We start from the raw sequence: 22843 nt of genomic DNA, 5'->3' as shown, positions 1-22843 counted from the left end.
TGTGTATTCCGTAGTGTTTGCTTTGCCTTTGGTCCTAAATGGATGCTTCTTGTTTTAACTATTTGTACTCAAAATATCATGAATTGATATAGGTTTGGGCACAGTTTTCAAACCCCTTTCCTTGGCTTTTGTTTAGTTTTTATTTATCTGAAATACCTATCTATTCCCTTAATTGAGGGATTTTGTGCTGCAGAAATAAACTTACTTCACTCCCTCTGGAATTTACCTAGACTTGCTGATGTACTTACATTTTTGTAATATCTATTTACCCAGAAAAGCTTTGTGAAGTTTGTCTGGGAAAAAGACAGACAGGGATCCTGTTTACCAATTTCAATATATATATATTATTTTTCCCCAAGGTTGTTACTGACCACATGTGCCAGATTGATAAACTTCAGGGAGATATGTCATTTAACACAACTGTGATATTCCAGAGGACTGCGTTCTGGAAGGGGGCTTTTTTTCTTAATGTTTAAGTTTTACCCATTTAAAATGCATATGTGCAGCAGCAGCTATTTTTGAACAATCATAATTATCATAATGTTACCTAAACTCTTTTGGTTTGCTTTAAGGAGCTACAAAAACCTGAACCTATTGGCCGGACCTTCATATCTCCAGCTGTTGCAGGACGAGATTTTGTCAGATCTGAAGGTTTATTGACTTTTGAACCTGGACAGAGAAATGCTTTGCTGGATGTGACCCTGACTCCAGAGACAGGATCCTTAAACCCATTTCCTAAACGTTTCCAGGTTGTGCTTTCTAAACCCACAGGCGGTGCCAGAGTAGATGATGCATATGCTATTGCTAACATCACCATTGTCTCAGATTTGGACTCCTTGCCAGTCTGGGGACTTGTTGATCAACTGCATCAGCCACTTGATGACACCATTTTAAACAGAGTCCTCCAGAATTTGAATGTCAAAGTGGCTACAGAAACTACAGAAGAGCAACTTACTGCTGTGATGCATATAATAGAAAAGGTAAACCTTTTTGGGCTCCTTCTTGAATGACCAGTGACTTTCAGAAGGATGTAATAACACTTAGAACTGCGGTAAGATCAAGATTAGAATCCACAGCAGTGACCCTACGACACAGACTGCAAATTTAAAAGTAGAAATTGTGAAATCTCGCAGTTGAGGAAGGAGTTTGTCTGCCACTAGGTTAGGATGGTGATAGAAAATCAAAAACCAAGTAGAAAGGTGGAGAAGAGCAACCAGTATTAATTTTGCATATGCATCTATAGTGCAAGATTTTCTGCTGTGCCAAATTTTTGTGCCATACTTTCAGAGAGCTTTTTATGGTTCTCAGGCCACATTTATTTTGGTTTTAGCCCTGGCACAGAATGTTGAGGTCCAAGGTTTGCTCATATCTTCTCCAGCTGGCTACAGTCACCACACAAGCAAATTCTACCTGGGACAGCTGGAGTCTGCTGTGCTCTAACCAGGCATGCCACTTGTCTTTTTCCCTGCAGTGGCTTCGGGAATCGGGTTGGCATGGTAGCTGAGTGCACTTCAGCACTGCACTAAGAGTTGAAAGCTCTGGGGCTAGTTTTCTGACTTTCTGGCTCTTTTGCACTGGTGGAATAATGCACAGGAGCTGGAAAACATTAAAGTATCTAGACAAAAAGCAAAATAACAGTATTCATAAGAAGCAACTGTCAGTTCATTACTGGTTGTTGCTGTTTTGAAATAGAAAATAGAGAAAGTAATGTCAGAAATTCTCAAAAGGATTCAAGAATCTCTGATTTGTGAAAGAATGAAAAACACCACATGGTTTCTTTAATAATGAAATCACTAGCAGTAAGCATATCCTTATGTAGTTTTGACAATGTGTGCCTTGATCTTGGCAGCAGTGATTGGAAGATGGAAAAATGTCTGGAACTTTCAGAATTAAAGTTGGGATAAAACTAAAAATGTTGCCAAAGGGTTCAACATGAGGAAATTTTATAAGACGACTTCTTAATATATTGAAAGTAATATATGATCATAGATAAAAATTAACAACATTAATCTTAAAACCAAAAATAACAAAATAATAAAATGATGCACTCCTTAATGATTTATGGGAATCAAATAATTGTCTACCTGGTTCTGTGCATAAGATGCTGTTTGACTTATTCTCTTCATATTAGGTAACAGATGTAGGTGAAAAGTGGTTACTCGCTGATAAAAGTAGAAGTCTCTTCTATGAGATACTCTGTGCTCTGGCTAGCCCCAAACGCAAAGACACACGAGGATATAGTCTCCTTGCTGAGGTGACTGAAAAATTTGCTTTTTCCCTGTTGACTGGGATAACATGTGGATCACCAGGGGAAAAGTAAGTCAACTTGAATTTGTAGTATGTTGTGGAAATAAATGACAATGTACTGATTTAGTAATAAGACAATTTAAGTGAAATTTTTAGATAAGGGACGTGCCTATCATCTAATATGTTACCTATATGAAAATGTGTTGCATCCTATGGTAATCTTACAAAGCGCTGTAATGGTACTATGAGCTGATGTCACAACTGACTGATGTAACAAATGACTAACACTGATATGGGGTAGGTATGGAGTAAGAGTCAGGAGATTTTAGACCTATTCTTTCACCTTCAGCTCAAATATTGTGTGGAAAAGGATTTATTAATCTTACTGAGAAAATAATATGCAATTGTATGATGGACCACTATGTTCTAAGACTTATGTCAGAGTAGGTAAGCCAAAGTTTCTACTGGCATTCTTAATTCTGGCATTCTCCAATTACTGTCTGCTTGGCTTTGCTATGCTCACTAGAGCATAATTTAAATTGTTTAAAACACTATAGTTTTTACACACAGCTCTAAATTGTTATTTTTATCTGCAAGTGTATAACACCTTGGGGTCAACCTAATGGATAGGGAAGATAGTTGACTATAAAAATAGATGACTATCTTTTATGAAACACACCCTCTTAAATAGTGGGTTTCTCTCACTGTGAACCTATTAAACAACTGCATAGTTGAATTTAGGGGGAAAAAAAAGATTGTTCTTTCAGAAAATCAGCATGGTTTAGATTTCTATCTTGACTTCTATTAGAGATGTAGATTTTCTTCCCATTTCCTAAATTGTAGGGAGTATAAGGCCTTTCTCAGTACAAAAGATAGCAAATGTCATGAATATCAACATTTTCCAGACTAATATCTCCAGAACTTGCAGGTTCTGATTCGTTACTCTAAGTCCTTTGTATCGTCTACTGGGCCAAAGAGCAAAAGCTCAATCATCCATTTAAATGCATCTCTCCCTTGTAGGGTCATCTCTGTATCAAGTTACAAAGATGAGTACTGCAAAAACCTGGTTTGCCAAGGAGGGGTTTTGGTAGCGGTTCAAGCTGAGCAAAACTCAGAGGGGAAGTAAAGAATCTGAAATGCATAACAGTCTCTCTTCTTTTCACAGGCACTGAAGCTGTCTGTATTAAATACCATCAAGCCTAAATATGATGGAGGAACAAAGTATTGCTTACAAATATGTTTTAGAGTCACTTTGTGACATAAAGCTCTGTTTCACTTACCAGCCCTATTGTTTTTCTGTTTTAATAGAGGTAAAAATATCCTTGACAGCTGCCCGTACATTGCAATAATGGCTCACAACTGGTACCCTCAGCAAATCAATGGACACAAATTTGATGGAAAAGATGGGGATTTTATTCATGTACCTGAGCGTTTATTAGAGGTCTCTGTTGTATTGTCTCCTCCTCAAGATGAGAACTGTGAATCTGTACAATTCACAGAATACAGCAGCCAGCAGTGGTTTCTCACTGGTGATAAAGAACTTGCCCTAAAGAACAAGGTTTGAAAATAATGCAATTTATTTTTGTACAAAACTAGTTTGATTTAAATACTGAACAAAACATATTTAATGTATTTAAAATGATTTGAACATTTTTATTTGTGTTTCTGACTAAAATTAAGCCCTGTCTGTTGAATTTTAATATGTTTCAGATTTTTTCTATGAGTTTGAAGGGTCAGAGTTCACACCCTTTGAAAGATAATAATGAAGTCATTTACCGGATTTATGCTACAGGAAGTCGGATTGTTCCACAAAAGTCTCTATGCCTCCTTTGGAATCAAGCTGCAGAAAGGTATTTTATAAATCTGTTTCGTTTTCCAGTTTCTAAAGTAAACCTGTGTATCTGCTCAAGATGTGATAGCTATGATTAAATCCTCTGTCATTATAAAATTATTTCCATTTCCCATTTGTGGCTTTTTTCTAATTTCTGTGGCCTTTGCATTAGCACATAAAACTTTTCATGCAGCAAAATATGTAATTATTCTAGCTCAGAAATGGCCAAAATGACTTCTGCTCTTGACTTTTTGCACCAAAATATCCTTCAGATTATTTAGATTATTTAATGATGCATTAGGCAAAGCTGAAAGGCCATAAATTTCAGAATTGCATTACTTCATTAATATTAATGATTCTGTGCTCTTTACAATTATTATCAAGCAATGCTTCAAATTCATTCTTACAAAAGTAAAGATTAAAACCCATGTATCTGGTGTAGCTTCAAGTCACTGACTTAGATTGTTCCTAATTTGCTGGTATCCACTCTTTTCTTTCTTTCTGTGAAAGACACTGTGTAAATGACCAGAAGACAACTTTCACAGGGTAAGAACAGCAATTATCTAGACCAGTATCCTGTCTCCAGCAGTGGCTGCTCATACTGTTGAAAACCATGGTGTAAAGTTTTCAGTGTATGCTCTTGAATGGTCCATTACTTGATTAGCCTGTGTCTTTACCTTTCACACAGCATAGGTTTGTGAATTCAGAGAGGCTTATGCTCTGTATCTTGCTGAGATCTGATTAGTTTAGATATCATTTCTTTAAACTGTCAATCTGTCACTGACATGAACTCCTCAGAAAGGAGGGGAAGCAGAATTTATCTGTAGACTCTCATTTTTTCTAGTCACTACGTAATAGTGTACATTTCGTTTCTCACTAAAAATGGCTTAATATATCACCTGTAGTATTCTCTTTTAAAGTCAATTCAGCAGTACCGAAACCAAATAAAACATGAATGTTAGGTTAAAAAGAACAAATACCAGTATCCAATGTTCTCCCTAATGGGGTATGCAATTCTGCAAGGTAAATGACAGACTACTAAAAAGTCAGACAGCCCAATTTTTGTTGCAGATGTTTTAAAAAATATGGTCACAGAAATTTTTACTGAAAGAAAATTATCATTATTATATATTCATAAATTTTTTAATCATTAAAGTCAAAACAGTGCTAATTTCATTTAAATGTGCTATTTTGATGACTGTACCTGAAAGATGTCAAAAATATCACTTTTATGTGATATTTTAGAAAACTTGGTATTTCAGGGCTAGAACAACAATTTTTAAGCCTGCTTATCATTTGAATTACACAAGTCCATTTCCTTCAATGTTTGCTAAATATATACATAACTGGTTTAGGCAGCCCATAAATCATCTGGTGTTGCTTCTTTGCATTGTAAAAAAGAGGTAGCACATTCAGACTTTCTTCTCTTACGCTTGCTCCCACGCGCTCTCTTTCTCTCTCTCTTTCTTTATTTTTCTTTCTTTTTTTTTTTTTTTTTAATAAATCATTTACACCAGGAAAAAATGTGAAAGACAACTTCATCTTTTTGTTGTTGTTGTAGCTGGTTGTCTGATAGTGGGTTCTGCAAAGTTGTCGATGACGCATCAGACTACGTGGAATGCTCTTGTTCTCATATGTCCATTTATGCAGTTTATGCCCAAACAGACAACTTGTCATCATACAATGAAGCTTTTTTCTCTTCTGGATTCATTTGCATTTCAGGTCAGTTGATGTAAGATAGTTTTTCCATTAATGACAACTAACGTTCAGTAAGATTGATTGTTAGCAATTGATGACAATCTCTTTAACTGGAGGAATACTAACTTCATCTTACAAAAGTTGCTATTTGGGCTGCTGTTTGCATACTGAAAAACTTACTGCAAAAAAAAAGTCCTGCAATGAAATCTGGGTTTTTTGTGGTGTTCTCCTGAATCATATAAAAGAGAAATATGTCATATTCATTTGGGGGGAAATTATAAAATCCTAAGTCCACCTGTGTCTCTAGCAGAAATATAGTCCTCCTCGTCGTCAAATCTTTTAGGCCCTACTCTTAAAATATTGTAACAGTTTAGCCTAGTTCAAGTTTTGCCTTGAATGTAACTTCAATGTCTTTCAGCTGCTTTGGCTGGTTGAAGGAATTTCCTTACATGACTATATATAGTTAAATGTAGTGATCAACCAATTGCTTTACATATATGAACAATAAAAATAGTAGTTATTTCCTCTAACACCTACACCTGGATGTGAAGAATAAGAGAGAGAAACATGATAGAGTCAAACAGAACATTATTATCTGTCCAGGTTTTCTTATGAGGCCCATAAAGTTGTCATCGAAAGTGTAATCTTTGTAGATCGTTGCATGAATATCACGAGTTAGTTAAAGATTTAAAACTGATTAGAAGATTCATGTCTTACAAATACTTGTGGTTGAGTCTGTCTCCAGAAAGAGTACAAGATCTGCCTTAAGTATCTAAACCCTCCCGCTTCCTGAGATATGGTTCCATTGGAAATGCACAAAAAAAAAAAAAAAGTACAGCATGAACTTCAGCAGTGTTTCCTTTACTGGCTCAGCTTTCTATGGGTCCTTCTTCCAAGAGCTGCTTACTGATAGCTGAGGAGCCCTTCCCACAAAGAGTATTTTCTGTTTAATTCATATTCACAATGAACTAGTGAACAGAAAAGTTGTGTTTTTCTTGCTCAGTACTGCTGTAGCATACTTCTGCACTGAACACAGATGAAACAGGAGACTAAAATTTAGAAGGGTATATTTAACTCTCCTAAAGCAATAGCACCTAGCTGAAGGCAACTTATTATTTAGTTGTTTTTTAAAGCATTTTTGGCTGCATTAATATGGACACTGAAAACTGCTTTGCTTTTTCTTTACTTACTAATAAAGGCACTCATCCATATCATGCACAAATTTAAAAAATAACTTTGCAAAAATGAGCATGTTTTACATCATGCAATTATCTCCGAATCCTATGAAAACCTTAAACAGATATTAGTAGAAGTACTTTAGTAAGTTGGTGAGTAATCCCTGTGTGAACTAAGGCAAACATGTTCTCTCTGTAGGTTTACCTTACTTTACAAATTTACTTTACAGATGCAACATTGTTGTTGTTATCTGGCATAGTGTATTAGTTTAAATTTCCCATTTTTTATTCCCATGTAGGTTTCACTTTGGCTATTATCTCCCACCTTTTCTGTACCAGATGTGCAATGTTTGCAGCTAAACTTCTCACTCACATGATGGTTGCTTGTTTGGGTACTCAGGTAAGAAAACAAAACAAAACAAAACAAGGCTGAAGTCTCTAAAACTAATTTCAGTACAGTCCTCCTTTCTTTTTCCGTACTCCCATGGCTGTGCCTGAACAGCCCTCATTTCCTTTTCTATACTCTAAATATTTTTGGAAAATGTATAGTTTCAATTGAACTTTCAATATGTGATATTTATGTTGGTTGAAATATAAATATCGTGTGTTGAAAATTCAATTGAAATTATACATTTTCAAAAAATATTTAGAGAACAATTTATGGATGACTACAATGATGTGAGAACATCAGTCCAATATGTGGGACAATAAAGTTTTTGATGCCTGGGTGTTGAGACTAATGACTTTCATCACTAACAGCACAGTTTATTAAACAGATTAATGCCAGCCACTGTAAATTCTGTGGGAGAGATTTATGTTGATTAGCAGACAATGAAAACTCTCTTGCACACTTTTTCATTTGTAGGAAAGTCTAATTATGAAAATTTTAAGTAATATAAGAGAATAAACTGTGGAAAATCTGCCTGGTTCTCCCATACTAGTTCAAATCGTCCGTAACTATGATTGTCAGCAAACTGAAGGAGTGTACAAAAGGAGAATATGCCCCCTGTCCTGTAAAATAACATACTTTCTTCAGCTTTGGTGCATCTGGGGAAATGGAAAGACACAGATAACCTCAAGTATGTAAGAATTAATTTACAGTAAGGTTCCTTACGAAGTAGCATTTATGTACATTTATAATGTTATAAAGATGATACAAATAAGCAAAATCTAAATACATGGTCAAGACAGGGATGCTGAGAGAGTATAGGCATACTAACTGGCAGGCATTTAGGGAAATGTGCGATATTGGGGAGATACTGCGTAGATGGATAAACAAAACAGCCCTATGTTACCTGTGAAAATTTAGCAACTGCCATATCTCTCAAACAAGCTTTTGTACAGTGCCGTGGTTAGTTTATCACTTTATTCTTGTTACCTCATAATATCGTTTGTTGTTGTACAATGAAATATATTGATGATGACCATGATGCAACTGGACTTGCAATATAAGGAGATGGAAAGGTCCTGATAGTACTTGTAGAGATCGCTGGATACCAACCAGGTATTTTGCACCTTAGGACATATGAGTTTTGACATCTCAGTTCTTGATTTTTAAAATACATTAAATTTATACATTTTTTAATATTTCTGTCTAGCTATGCTGAAAGTTAATTTGATCCAGAGATCTGTAATGTACTATATGTATGCACAGTTACTAGCATGAGAAGGCTCAGACTTATTTGGGACATGTAGCTCAGAACGCAGGTAAGTCTCTGCATTCTTTCTCTCTGTTACTTTTCCATTTTTTTGGCAATATTGCATTTCCGATACAGAAGCTTGTTTCTTGTTACAGTGAGTTTCTTGTTCCCATAATTTTTTTTTTCATTCTCCTTGTAAGGATTCCTTACTAGATATTTTGGACTCATTAAAACATCTTATCTTCTTCATAGAGAGATAGGTTTGCTGTTTTTTGATACTGTTTACATAGTTCTCTTAAGTCTATTGCATACATTTAAACCTATTGAGTCGCTGAATAATTTAGGTTGGAAGGGACCTTTGAAAGCTCTCTTGTTTCTCAAGCTCTCTTGTTGCCTCTGCTCAAAGCAAGCCCAACCTAGATGAGATAGCTCAAGACCCTGAATTCTGAGCAGATCCAGGAATGGAGATTCCACAAATTTTCTGGACAACCTGTTCCAATGTTTGACTACCCACTGTGGAAAGTGTTTCCTAATATCTACTTGCAATTTCATTTGTTGCAATCTGGCCGTTGTCTCTCACGCTATCTGTGTGCATCTCCAAGAAGAATTTGACTCCTTTATCCCTAAGCACTTCTAATGAGTAACTGAAGACAAGAAGAAGATTCTCACCTCCTACATTCTTAAGACTGAACATCCCTAAGTCTTTTGTATGCCATGTCATCTAGTCCCCTAACTATCTTGGTGAACCTCCACTGGACTTGTCAGTCTCTTTCCTGTACTGGAGAGCCCAAATATAGTATGATGTGGTCTCACAAGTGCCAGATAGAAGGGAAGGATAGCTTCCTTTGACCTCTGGTTAATACAGCCTAGCATGTAGATTGGCCTGCTTTGCCACAAAGGCTGACTCATGTTTAACTTGTTGTCCACCAGGACCTCAGGTCTTGTTCTGCAGGGCTTCTGCCTTGCCATTTAGTCCCTACCCTATACTGTTACACGGGATTACTCTGTCACCAGATGCAGGACTTTGCATTTGCCTTCATGAGATTTCTGTCAGCCCATTTTTCCAGTCTGTCAAGGTTCCTAAGAACAGCAGCCCCACCTTCCTGCATATCACCTGCTCACCCAATTTTAGTGTCATCCACAAATTTACCAAGAGGGCACTCTGCCCCATCATCCATGTCCAAATGCTTTAAATAATATCAGCCACTGTCTCAACTCCTGAGGAGTGCCGATAGTAACCAGCCTCTAGTTGGACTTCATACTGTTCATCGCAACCCTTTGAGCCCAGTGGTACAGCCAATTTTCCACTCACCTTATAATCCACCTAACCAAAGCATATCTCAGCCATTAATGGTAAAACTCTGAATACCATAGAGACTATGCTAAAGGCCTTGTTCAAGTCAAGGTAAAAAATTATCCACTGCCCTTGCCTGAGGCAGTCATCTCCTTATGGAAGACAATCAGGTTAGTCAGGCATGATTTTCCCTTGGTATATCTATGATGGCTGTTCCCAATCACTTTCTTTTCCTTGCCCTGCTTATAGCTCCCAGTAGGATTTTCTCTATAAATTTCCTGGGGACCACAGTTAGGCCTGTAGTCCTGAGCTCTTTTTTTCCAAGAGTTGAATGATTCATCTCTATGCCTAAAAGTTGATCAGAAGGAAGGACAAATTTAAACAAACAAACAAACAGTGGCTCACCTGTTCAAGAAGTACTTTTAAACATGTTGTTATAGGGTCATTTTCAAAACTATCTATATCCCAAGTGAAAAGTGAAGGCCTAACTGCAAGCTGAAAATTCTCAAAAAGCCAACAAAAAAGTCGTGTGTTAAATAATGTCCTAAATCTGATTTTGTTGCACTCATTCCAGATCTTATCAAACTGCTAAACTTATATGTCTCAGTTCTCAGGCCAGGGCTGCAGCTACTTTACTCTGAAATGAACCTCACACTGTCTCACACACACCCCCCTTCACTCACTTGCTGAAGAAAGTATAGTCAAAACAAGTACAGCTATAGGAAGTATTTCACTTAAAAAGCATATTTAATGAAAATTTAATATTCATGAAAACAGTGTGACCAGCTCAACTTGTTTCCAAAGTATGTGTGGAAGAACCTAAACAGACAAGCATTTTTAAAGCTGAATGTAAATGGAAAATGTTGCTGCATTTCTTTTCCTGTTAAGCACATCTTTCTTCAAATATACATATACCCCTTTTTTGGTGGTACTTTTTTTGTTTCTTGTACTCATGTGCAAAAAATGTCTTCAGTAGCATGGCCTAGCAGTTCTAATTTGCTGAAAAATCCAGATTTTCTTAATATCTCTATTGAATTTGGTAGGTTTCTTTTCAGTAGACAGTGATTAAAGGCAGCTTCTCTCACTTTTATGTTTTTTGCTATTAAGCATTTTAAGCATGAAAGGGACAGTTTGAATTTTTGTTTCTATCTTTCTTGTAATAGCTAGAATAAATTTTGAGAAAAAGCAAAAAATTACAGAGAAAAATAATCTGAAATGTATGTACTTCACAGGAGTGGAAAATTGGGACTCTTTAATGCAGGAAAAAATTACAGAAGGTAGCAGATTAAAAATAGACATGAATTTCTAATAGGATATAAGAGCATAAAAATACCAATTTGCCTTTCCTCCTTCGTATATGAAGGTAATAGTGAAGAGTCAGAGATATCTGGGTTCTGGAATACTGGGTTCAATCCTAGCTATTGAAGGACTTTGAAACCAAGGAAGTAACTTCAGCATCAGTACACAAATTTTCCTTTGCTGGTTTTCTATTTAAATGCACTGCGCAACTTTTATATGAAATATTGTTCAGTGCAGAACTGTTATGCAGAACCACAGAGAAGGCACAGTCCTGGAAGAGCAAGTTTCTCAGCACAGTTCCATACTGTGTAGAAATATCATAATTTATATTTTAGTTATAGTTAATTTTATACAGACCATTTAGAAAGCCTCTTTGTCCTTTCCTTGTTCTTCCACAGCCCCTAAACTCCATGGTTGTCCTGACATCCTTTTCCTTTTGCCATGGTGGATGCCATGTCATTATTCTGCAGGTTTACAGTGAAACTTTTGAAAGAGGGCTTCAGCAGGGCAAACACTTAGCTATTTAGCTAGTTTAGAGAGGAAAGAAAGCCGATTTGATGGCAGCCACTTAAGAAGAGAATGTGAGTTTAAGATAGAGGGAAAAGAGAAAGGATATGTTTGACAGGAGTGAGTTGAACTATTTTGCTAGCTGTTCTGAACAGTTGAAAAAGTTTTTATCCAGTTATTTGTGTTGTGACATATGGGCATGTGCTATGCTTAGAGAGAACTAGGAAGGCTGAGTTTTACAGAAAACTCGAAATAGAATATATATGGAGAGAGCGAGAGAGAGCACACGAGCGCACGCTCTATCCACCTACTAATATTTGGAGAGTATACATATAATTGGATAATTATTATACAATTAAATGTTTTGGATTTTTGCTAACTGATGACTGGAGTAATTTAAGAGATTTAATTAGCTTGAGAACTTACTACATGAAAATCATGTTTAAGTACAAGGAAAATGTTAGTACTTAGCATTTTTATCTGGTAATACTGAGGCAGTAGTAGACATTGGGTTCATAGCTAGTAAATCTCACCCCATTATACAGCATGAAGGAAGCTGCTATATCTTTCTGGATAGGCAACATACATAGACGTGAAGAAAGAAGGTTGAAAAATTCCATGTGTTAAGATCACAACATTCAGGAAGGTTTCAATGAATGATTAAAATACCTCTTAAATAATGATGCTAGAGAGAGAATATTCTGTTATAAACTTAGCTCTTTAAAAGAACTAGCACTAACCATTTTGGTATGTGCACTTATATTTTTAGCAGAAAAAAAATCTAAGAAGTTTTTCAGGCGAGTTACATTGTTAGATACATACTTGAATAAATACTTTTCCTCTTATATCTGCACTGGATGTTTATTCAGCTTGCAGTGTTATTTTCTTTTTTATACTTTTTTTTCTTTTTCTATCACTACCAATGCACTATTTACTATTATCTGTAGGTGGCAGTCAAACCTTTTCAACACATTGCTGAGAAACTTGCTTTTCCAGGACTGTGCCTATTTTGTAGCTGCACGCAGTAATTCATCAACTGTGACAGTGATGGTGAATGGTGATTCACAGAATCCTACCTTCCTTTCGTTCTTCTCTGTGGAGTTCGAGTTTCCAGTGATAATGGAGAATTTGTAAAATATTCAGGAATGGACATTGGTCAATTTAGTATACCAGGTGTTGGTGAATCTCTTTGGAAAGACATAAAAGGCTAGAGCTTTCTAAACATTTTTTCTTTCCTTTCTGATACTTACTCAAAGAATCATCTCCAAAGACATTATTTCTTGAATGATTAGTTTGTTATAGTACTTCTGTTTGTTTGTTTCAACAGCATGCTATATTATTAAACTTCATGCAGCAATTCCCTAAAAGGCAAAAGGAAAAAAATTAACAGGCTGAGGTTTGGGGTTTCAAATTAAATTTAGGTGAGCATTTGTTTATTTGAAAAAGTAACTTACAATGTGAACTTATTTCACAATGCCTCAATACATTCATTCCAATCAATAAAATTCTCCTTTTAAAAAAACAATAAACCTGAAGTAGCATCTGTTATTAAGGGTTATTGCTTATGGCTCCCATGCTTTCTTCTGGGAATTCCCAGGCAGAAATATATGAATATGCACTGTATAAGTGGTTTGTGCTCAGCTTAATGCATCTTGCCACAGCAGATTTCACTATGTATGTATAGGCCATTGTGCAGCACATGCTCCCTATGTCCTATATCTCTGCAATGCACTGAACTTGCACATTGCAAATGACATGTGTGTGTGATAAGTCTTCCCTTTTGATTTATTGTGTATACAATATTGTGTATATATATTGTGCAGTAGCTGTTTCTCTGGAATACTTGAGCATCTACAATCTGATTACAGCAGTAGTTGTGTACAAATGGCCATCTATTCTGGCCAGTAACATGAAATTCTAGTCTAACAGTATAAAAAAAAAAAAAAAAAAAGACATCTGGAGAAAACTTGGAGCTCTACCTTTGTCAAACAACAGGCCTATATTTGCTAATTTAACCAGTCCTCAAGCTTCAGTAGCACTTAGCATCATCATTCATCACATATATAATACTTATCAAGCTGGTAAGCTGAGTTCAACCAAAATGCATGAGGAGAGTTGTACTTACTGTATTCAACTGCTTGAAAGCTGTGAATTATTCACTCAGAGAAGAAATACAAATATATATGCCAGTTATATGCTTTTTAAGAAGAAAAGGTGCAAACAATCCTATTTTAAAAAAAGCTGTTAAACATTAATTTAGAAATGACTCAAAATGTAGTCTTAAGAAAAGTTTAATTATTAAGAACTAGATTTCTAAGAACTAATATTTGGAGAATTGTTGTTTTATCATTTGGACTTATTCAGATTTGGAGGAAGGTAGAAAATATAATTCTGCTAGAAGTACCATATATTTTAAGGATGTGATGAAATCCCTAAGAGGTGATGCAAGAATCAGTTCTGAAAGGCCATGGCAGTGAGGACTTACACAGGAGCAATGCATATAAGGATAAAACTTGTAAAGTCAATTTGGAAGTCAATAGGAAGAAAAGAGCAAACAGGATGGTGTATAAAAGAGGATGGAAGGCAGAAAAGCCTGGTAGAGAAGCCAGGCCTTCAGTTCTGGAGTAACAAATTCTGTCCTCTAGAGCTTGCAAGTTCTGCCATTGTATGAGGGTGAAACTTCTACATGAACTGTGAAATGTTGCTTCTCTGTAATTGTCTTTAACCCTTCTCTTCCAAGGGAATTTTAAATTTCCCCCTTGCATAATTAAAGCCAAAAAGAAATTGTTGTAAATACCTGGATAGGAAGGGTTTGAAAAGAATATTCCTGAATGCAGTGGATAGGGTGATTCTCTGTACCACTGTCTCGCCACTGGAGCAGCTTGCGCCAAGGAATGATTCAGTGCCGGCCTCTCTCTAGACAGCAAAGAGAAACTTTCAGGACAGTTCAGTCCTCCTTCATGCCTGTGCTTTTTAGAGCCAGCCAATGGGAAATATTTGTTAAAGGGCTGTTTCTGACCAAGTCTGGTCCTGAGCTTCAGTAAACTCCATGTCCATGTGAAATATAAAATTCTTTTTTGTGCAAGAGGAAGCAGGAAATACTTTTATATGTTATATACCATGTGGTTAGAGCCCATTTGCGTAGCGTAAAGGAGTTCACTTTATAAAACCTATTTATCCTTGAGGCTTAGGATTCCTCCTCTCATTTCCTTGCTGTAATCTGATAGCAATAAACAATGCTGAATGTGGTACTGATAGCTCTTCAGGAGGATGAGCAATCCATAGGGTCTGTGAGGGCACAGAGTAAACAAATGAGAACTAGACCCAGGCCAGACCAGACCAGACACCAGACCAGAACTGGTGCCCGTTCTAGAAATTGTGCATTCCGCCTGCTGTTCCTGCATTTCATCCAGTTACTCTTAAATGTTTCAGTAAGGAGAGTGGTAATAGACAGTATACTTCCATAATGGAAGGAATTATTTCAGATAATAATGTCTAAAACTTTCTCATCTACTATAGTAACTAATTGGATTTTCACCTACAATCTTTATTGCCTTTGCAAGGAGAACTAGCACCTAAACCCTTCCTCCCAGTGGCTATCTTAGTAGGTTTCATATTGAATTAGTTAATTATCTATTAGCTGGTTTCAGTCATTCCTGCCAAGTCAGACCACAGTCTTAAGTTCATGCAGCTTCTCTCAGAAGCAGTTTTATCCCAGAAATAAGTAGAACTATTTGATTAGTTTATATAAAAGGCAATTTCATAGTAGAGTTATCTAAATTGAATGCTTTGATAGTAGAGCAATGAAATTTTATGGTCAGGAAGGCTCTGAGGCCCCATCTGTATTACATGAAGTCACTACTTGTGAGTCCTCAAGAACAGAATTGGATACAGTCAAAGCCAGGGAGATAATCAGGCATTTGTAGTAGAAAATGGTGTCTTCAGGTGATGGATATGATGTATGAGGTCTTTTAGAATCTGATGGTCAAGAAATTCTGATCTCAAGCATTGGAACACACAATTGTCAGGATGTGGATTATATGTAACATACCCTTGAAGAAGGACTGTTACTGTAAAACAACTGGCAGTGCTTTACCCTGATCCTCTAAAACGTCATGTGAGGAGCTAGGAAGGGTAGCATATCCACTGAAATCTCTTTGCTGAGTCTTTCTCATTTTTCCGGTAGAGGGTGTCATTTTTCCTCTGTAGTTACTGGCTGGAGGCTTGGCAAAGCAGAGGGAATGTCGGATGTGAAATCGCTGTGGCACTGTGATACTTAGTATAAACTTGAGGTTATCTGCAGATATTTAAAGCCAAGATTCGGGCAAAAGTAAGGAGCAATGCAGATGCTGTAGGAGGAGGTGTTTCAGGTCTCAGTCTAGAGGATATGGACCTGTAAAAGCAGCTGAAAGCTCTCTATCCCTTTGAAGGAAAAAAGGCAAGAAGAGCAGCTCTGCAAGGCCTGGCTAAGTGATGAAGCCTGTAAGAAATAAATTTGAGATACTCATGTAATTTTAACTTTATTTTACTTTTTTTTTTTAATTAACGAACACACAATTTTGTCCTCTTAGTGATAGCATATCACTATTCTAATGCCTGTGTTTTTCTACTTTTGCCATTCCTAAGGATAATATTACTTTACTTCCCTTGTTAAGTTTTCTGATGTTGAGTCACAATGTACTGTTAATGCACAAGCTGTTAGTATCTTCTTATAAATTATCTCCTACCGTTTGCCAAAACTCAGATATATGAGCAATACTATAACATATGTTAGAATGCTACTGCATTATCTCACACCTCCTGTCCTCATTGCAAACAGTCAAGTGTTCCGTTTGTCACTTTAAAGCATAAGTATATGAGATTTCTATCAGCTAATGCCTTCCAGCTCTTTTTTTCATTATACTGTACTTTTTTTCAACATCACAAACATTTGGGGACCACACACAGAGTGGAATAGATAGCAGTACTCCCAAGGTGCCTGTTCATCTCTTTCTGTTTGTATCTTATCACGAACCAGGTTTTGCTGTCTTTGCTTAATGCGATTTTCAGCTCTTCGTATTTTCTGCTTTTTTCCTCTCCCTTTGTTTTGTCCACTCATGTTTGCCTTTCAACTATAACAAAAATGTGAATATCTATTATTTCTCCTAGTCAGCAAATCTTCCACTGCTCATTTCCCTTCTAAAGGCTTTTCTCAGCCCTGCTTTATAGGAGAGAAGATTCTCAGCAATTGCTGTTACCTGTAAATTCTGTGCCTAGCAACCCCTGTGCAGTGCTAATCTGAAGTTTGTTAAACTAATTTAAAGATTTGCTCATCTTTTGGAAAAAAACAACCCATGGACTTTCTTGAGCCTTAGTGCCTCAGCAGTTTTCATTTACAGCTAATTAAAATTATACTAACCATTGAATGCTTAGCTTTTATTTTTACTCCAACAACCTTCCTTCATATGTTTCATTTGTTTGCTTACTTCCATATTCAAGAATATCTACACTTTTTTCTTAGGTTTTTTGTTTGAATTTTTGGCAGTTTTTCATGAATCTGCTTCTTCATATCTTACAGACAGCTGATGTTTCATACACATTAAATTAACAAATCCTGTTCAAGACTTCACTGGATTATTTTCTTGGTATAAGTGAAACTAGAATCTGATCATGCCAGATTCACAGGGCAATTTTTAAGTCTATAGGTGTTCAGTTTGCATTTAAAAATAATTGAATAAGATGTTTATAAATACCGACTCACCCATGATTACAGTTAATTGTGATTAAATACATTTGTATAAGTTTTGATAGTTTAATCAGCAGGAGGATTTTTGTCTGTTGTTGTATAGAAAGTACAATAATGGAAATTGTCATTTGAAAATGACTTTACATGGGTTTATAAGAATCATATAACGAGCTCATAAAAGAGTCAAGAGAGACCGTATTCATTTTAATCATTCTTTTATTGCCTCTTGTAAGTTAAGTGGGTACATTTTGTGCTAAATTAAATATGAATTAAAGCAAAGAGACTAGTAAAAATCTAGATCTGAATAGACTCTGAAGAATGACCATGAAAACTGTAAATGCTGGAATTACTAGGTAGTGAATGATGAGTGAAATAAGCAATAAGGAGTTTGCATTGCATATTGGTCAGATGGAGAAATCAGGAACGTATAAATTATATGTTCTTGTGCAAAAAAAATCAAATTCACGACGTTCAATCGCAAAAAAAGCTTCAGAAACATTTCAGTTGGTCATAGATTATGATATATTTCCATTTTATTGGGAATGATTTGTGTATTAAAGGATTTTGAAACTCAAGCAACCCAGAAAGAAGACAGAAATGAGGCCAGTATGTGATGGTGCAATTCACAAGAGGAAAACCACCTTGATTACCAAGGAAAGAATGGAATCAATGACAATGATGCATAAGAGGACCTCACATAACAAAATAGTGAAGTACATGACTAAATCATGTTCCCTACTCCAAAACTTTGCACAAAGCAGTTCAAATCCACTGAGGTGCTATTTTGATGGGAAGCTACTCCTTGAAAATACATTGTGTATCATCTTCTGGTCATTTTTTTCTAAGTTAATAGCTAGACAGAACTCATAGCTCATGGACCACCATGACGTGGTGGATTTGGCAGTTTTCTTCTGGGCTAGGAAGATTTCATTCTTTCATCCCTACTACAGTTTTTCATTTACTTGGGCAAGATAGTAGTGCAGCTTTTCAGTATTCACGCTCAAGGCTGTAGAATGATCTTACATATTAAGGTATAGTTTGCAAATGAGGAAGATGCTAAATTTTGAGAGAGAAATTTCACCATATAGTAATGCTGAAGAAGTCATTTCCTGTCTTTCCTGGTCCGGGGACAAATAGTGGCCAAAGAATGGTGGATGATAGCTGATTTCTTTTTTTTTTTACTGTGTTCCCAAAGTGAGAACAAAGAAGGATCAAGAAGTCATACAATGTGAATGGGTCCCATGAAGATATATTGGTCCTATAAATCTAACATACAAAAACATTTTATCTTCCCACCACCTCTTTCATAGTAGTACATGACTTGACACAAAAGTAGGCGAGCTGCAGATGGAGAAAAGCACAGCTGAGAAGTATAGATACAGAATTGTTTGTTGTTGGCAAATTCACCCTTAGAAGTGGCTCATAGCTGCTGCTATTCGTTGCTTCTAAAGTATTTTAAAAATACTACAAGTTGTACTGGACTATAATCTAGATACAATAGTTTACTTGAATTAGAGACAGTAATATCAACATTTTCAAAAGATCCCCAGAGGAGATAAGACTGAGCTCTGTAACAAAAGCTATCCTCACATTCAAAAATGCTCTGTAACTGGTGCAGATCCTTACACTCTCTTACCTTTGAGCAGAGTTTTGAGTGGTTGTTACTGTGTTCCCAAATCCTCATTTTAAGGATTGCCAAGTCATTAACTCATTCTGATACAAATAGCCCTACCCTCGACCTGGAAAAGGTTAATATATTAATCTTTATATTTTGTATAAACATGTAACTTGGCTCCTGTACTTTATGCAGACCAATATATAGCATTAATACTTTGCAGCTCATTACTGACTTTTAATTGAGACCAAACATGATGGCAACTAATCACTTCGGGTTAATTATTAGTTTGAATGTCTTAATTTCCTAGCTTTGTCTTCTAGAAGACTATATTGGATAGTAAATACCATCTATTGTTGAAATACACTTTGTTAACTTCAGACTGGGTTTTTAAAGCCATGTGTAAATGTGATTTCACTGGAAGAGAAATGAAATAGAACCAAAGTTGGGAAGTTAAATGAAATGGTGTTCACTGTACAATGAATAAGTCTAAAGCATTAGCTCTTCAGCCACCTTGTGTGTTATAAAAGCCAGTGAATCCATTCACTTTTGCCTTCCTCTACCTATGTTAAATTTTTCCTCTATAATATACTGTTGGTTATGTTTATTTAATGGAATTTTGAATGAATTTAGCTCTGTGGCTTCTGGCATTTAGATTGTAAGCTCTCTTTGTGCTGTGCCTGTATGCTCAGTGGTACTAAAAGGATAAAATTGAAGGTGAAGTTGGTCTTAATTATATTAATAGGTCATTGCTGACATAGCAAGCAAATGTAAGGCATTGTTATCTTCTCTTTACAAGCAGAATGGAAATTAGTTCTTTTTTTTCCACAAACACAAATGAGTAATCCCACTGAAATCCAGTGATAGCAGCAGGCTGAGCTTGCAGCTGACCAGCTTAGCTTGCTCTGGCCAGGAGCACGAGGGTCACTTGGAATTTCCCACTAAACCTGAGAAACACTTTTCCTTATTGTTGCCTGAATAATTTTCCTTCGGTTTCATAATAAACTTCAACTAAGTTTATCCCAGTTTAGAAACCTAGAAGGTATGCATTGTAAAATAATAAAATGTAATAAGAGATCTTTATCAAGATAACTGTTCACAGTTCTCAGAGTTCTTAAGATTCTGCTGCAGTATATGACACATCCACATGTGCAGATCTGTGCTAATTTTCACAGCATTTGCTAATGTTTCAGGGTTTGTTGTTGTTGTTGTTGTTGTTGTTGTTGTTGTTTTTTGTCCTGAAATCATTCATTTCTGGAGGCTGAGACCCAGCAAGTATTACTTTGTAGATCAAAGCAGACTGCCCAGAGAAATGTATTCTTTCCTCCAGCCTTTCACAGTGGAAGTGTACTTACAAAGTTTCACTACAGGATCAAGCATCTTCAGAAACTATTTCTTTGTCTGGAAATGCTGAGATGCACAGCTGTTATAAGTGAGCCTGATAAAGGTCAGATTCCAGTGGACAGTCTGTTTATCAAAGGGAAAAGGTACAGTTTATTTTTGTAACTTCTGGAATTACTGATGCATTTCTATCTTCAAAATGTTTTAATATTCTACAGGATAATGCAAACATTGAGCTATATAATAAGATAAAAGCCTGTCCTCTTTTCAATATGACCTGCCTAATTAAACTTTAAATATAGTTTAAAACAGTTGAAAACCATTTTAAAGCAAATACCAATTATTGTGAGCTTTTATTTTTCAGTAGTTTATTGCCAGTTTAATTAGTTCATAGTTCACTTGTTGCTTCATTAATTTATGTAGTTTTACATCATTCATGATTCTTAAAACGTGCTAAATATTATAAAGGTAAATTTGAAGGCAAGATCATACCTGAGGAATTTGTAGTGTAAAGAATCCACTATGTCTTTAGTTTCAGCAGGCACCTTTTCTGCTTGAAGTTTCCATTGAATGCTATTATATTAGCTTTTAAGGAATATTTAATCTTTTTAGGTTGCTAAGGGTTGTTGATTGAAACATGCAGCAGATTACTTAATTTGGAAATCGTCACTTGCCATCACTGGTGGAAATGCAGGGGTTGTAGCTTCACTTAGCCACTTCCATATTTCCCCAAAATTTAGTCTTAAATTAGTCACAAGAAGTTTTAGTGATGTTGTCCTAACATGCACTGAATGATCTTGGATGCTAAATAATCCTAGACAGGTCCATAACTTAGACGATCTGGTATATCACATAACTGTAGTCTAGCACTTGGGGAACACCAGACTACAGAAGACTGATGTCTTGTAAAACCTCAGTTGACACCATCCTCATTTTTGAGGTACTTTACAGGGAAAGACATGAAGAAGTTGTAGCTATAGTAGCTAATTTTCAATCTATTTCAAACTTTATGCTTGCAAAACCTCAAGTGTTTTTATTATATTTCTTTTGTACAAAGGGAGAGAAGCATGATTTTTAAATAGGAATCCAGTTCTGTAGAGTAAAAGAAATGGGTTAAGTCTCTAATTTTCTCTTCAGCATTTTTGATTAGGAACAAAGGGAGATGGGATGTATTCTCAACTTGGGCTTGACACTCTGTTTTCTAATATTGTTTCATACCTGCTTGTCAAGACTTTCATCTAAGCAATGTAGATTCATTTTCATCATATCAAAGAAATAAATTCATGAGGTTAAAAGTGGTCTCTTATTTGATAATTACAAATTAATATGCTTTAAATAATCTAGTATGTTATGAACGGTCACATACTCGCTAATATAATAGGTTTTCTTAAGATAGAATGATATAGATAGATTAATTGTGGTACACACCTAAGTATAAGTGGTTTGATAGGCCACATTGTTGAACATCGTTTTTAATATGGCCAGTGCTTCCTGACTGAGATTGGAAGAGCTTTCCGTAATAGCTGCCTGTGACAGACCATTCAGAAAAATGAAGTATCACTGTTAAAATAAAAATGTGTATTAGTCATCTCAGACTGTAAGTCAAGTTCCCATTTTTTCTCTCCCATTGAGACTTCCTCCCGTGTAAGATGGACATATGGAGCTAAATATTTTTCTTACAGTTTGTTCTGAGCATCAGTCCAGCTGTGTGGTCAGTGCAATAGCATGTTTCTCCTCTGGTTATTTTTCACAACCGAGCATAATAATGGCAATTGCTACACTCTCAGATTATACAGAATTTCTAGAACTAATTCTGTTGTGAAGTTCTCTGTTTGGGGGCGGGGGGAGAGGTTGTTTATTTTAACCTTTCCGTTTGGAATTACTAGGCTGCTAAGAACTTCATCACTTTTAAATCCAATAATAATATGCTTTAGGCAGTGTAATTTCTGGATGTTTTTATTAATGTCATACTTAAGAAATTTAGTTCCAAGCTTAAATCTGCTACTAAGCTCTGATTTGCTAACCTTTAGTCAGGTAGTGTCGAAGGATTTTTACCCTGAACTGACTGCATCATTACAGTAGTAGCCTAACAGGTATGCACTGCCCTGATTTGCTTGGTGTTAAAAATATTTTGTGAATGAGGAGTTAATAAGAGGCATGCTAGGTTTACCATCACACTGAACAGATCAGTGGGATGTAAAAAGCAAATGGATTTTATCCCAAGCCTATTTCAGCTTACAGGTGTCCACAAGCGTGATAATGAATTGGGATTGGGCCCATGTGTTTTCTGTTCTATGTTGACATTATAATATTCCCCATATAATCATTTGGACTGTAAATATTCCAAAACTTCCTATCTTGCTCTAAAAAGCCTATCTATTAGTGCTGATAACCTATTCTAGATCATACTACAGAGCTTTGTTGGACTGCATGGAATTTTTCATGTTCTTTTCCAGATGAGATTTTTTTTC

At 36.0% G+C, this 22843-nt stretch overlaps 1 protein-coding gene across 1 annotated transcript in view; it reads left to right on the top strand.

Annotated features, from left to right (window-relative positions):
* Nucleotides 1-22843, top strand: part of LOC112991965 (adhesion G-protein coupled receptor V1) — a 294714-nt gene that overhangs the window by 135140 nt on the left and 136731 nt on the right. Inside the window, exons 81-86 of the mRNA XM_064499907.1 lie at nt 573-980; nt 2132-2316; nt 3556-3805; nt 3958-4097; nt 5640-5800; nt 7251-7351. Of these exons, the coding sequence (XP_064355977.1) occupies nt 573-980; nt 2132-2316; nt 3556-3805; nt 3958-4097; nt 5640-5800; nt 7251-7351 (1245 nt within the window). The remainder of the gene's footprint in view (nt 1-572; nt 981-2131; nt 2317-3555; nt 3806-3957; nt 4098-5639; nt 5801-7250; nt 7352-22843) is intronic.

This window comes from Dromaius novaehollandiae, chromosome W (assembly GCF_036370855.1).
Source record: "Dromaius novaehollandiae isolate bDroNov1 chromosome W, bDroNov1.hap1, whole genome shotgun sequence".
Lineage (NCBI taxonomy): Eukaryota > Metazoa > Chordata > Aves > Casuariiformes > Dromaiidae > Dromaius > Dromaius novaehollandiae.
This window is presented reverse-complemented; position numbering and strand designations above follow the sequence as displayed.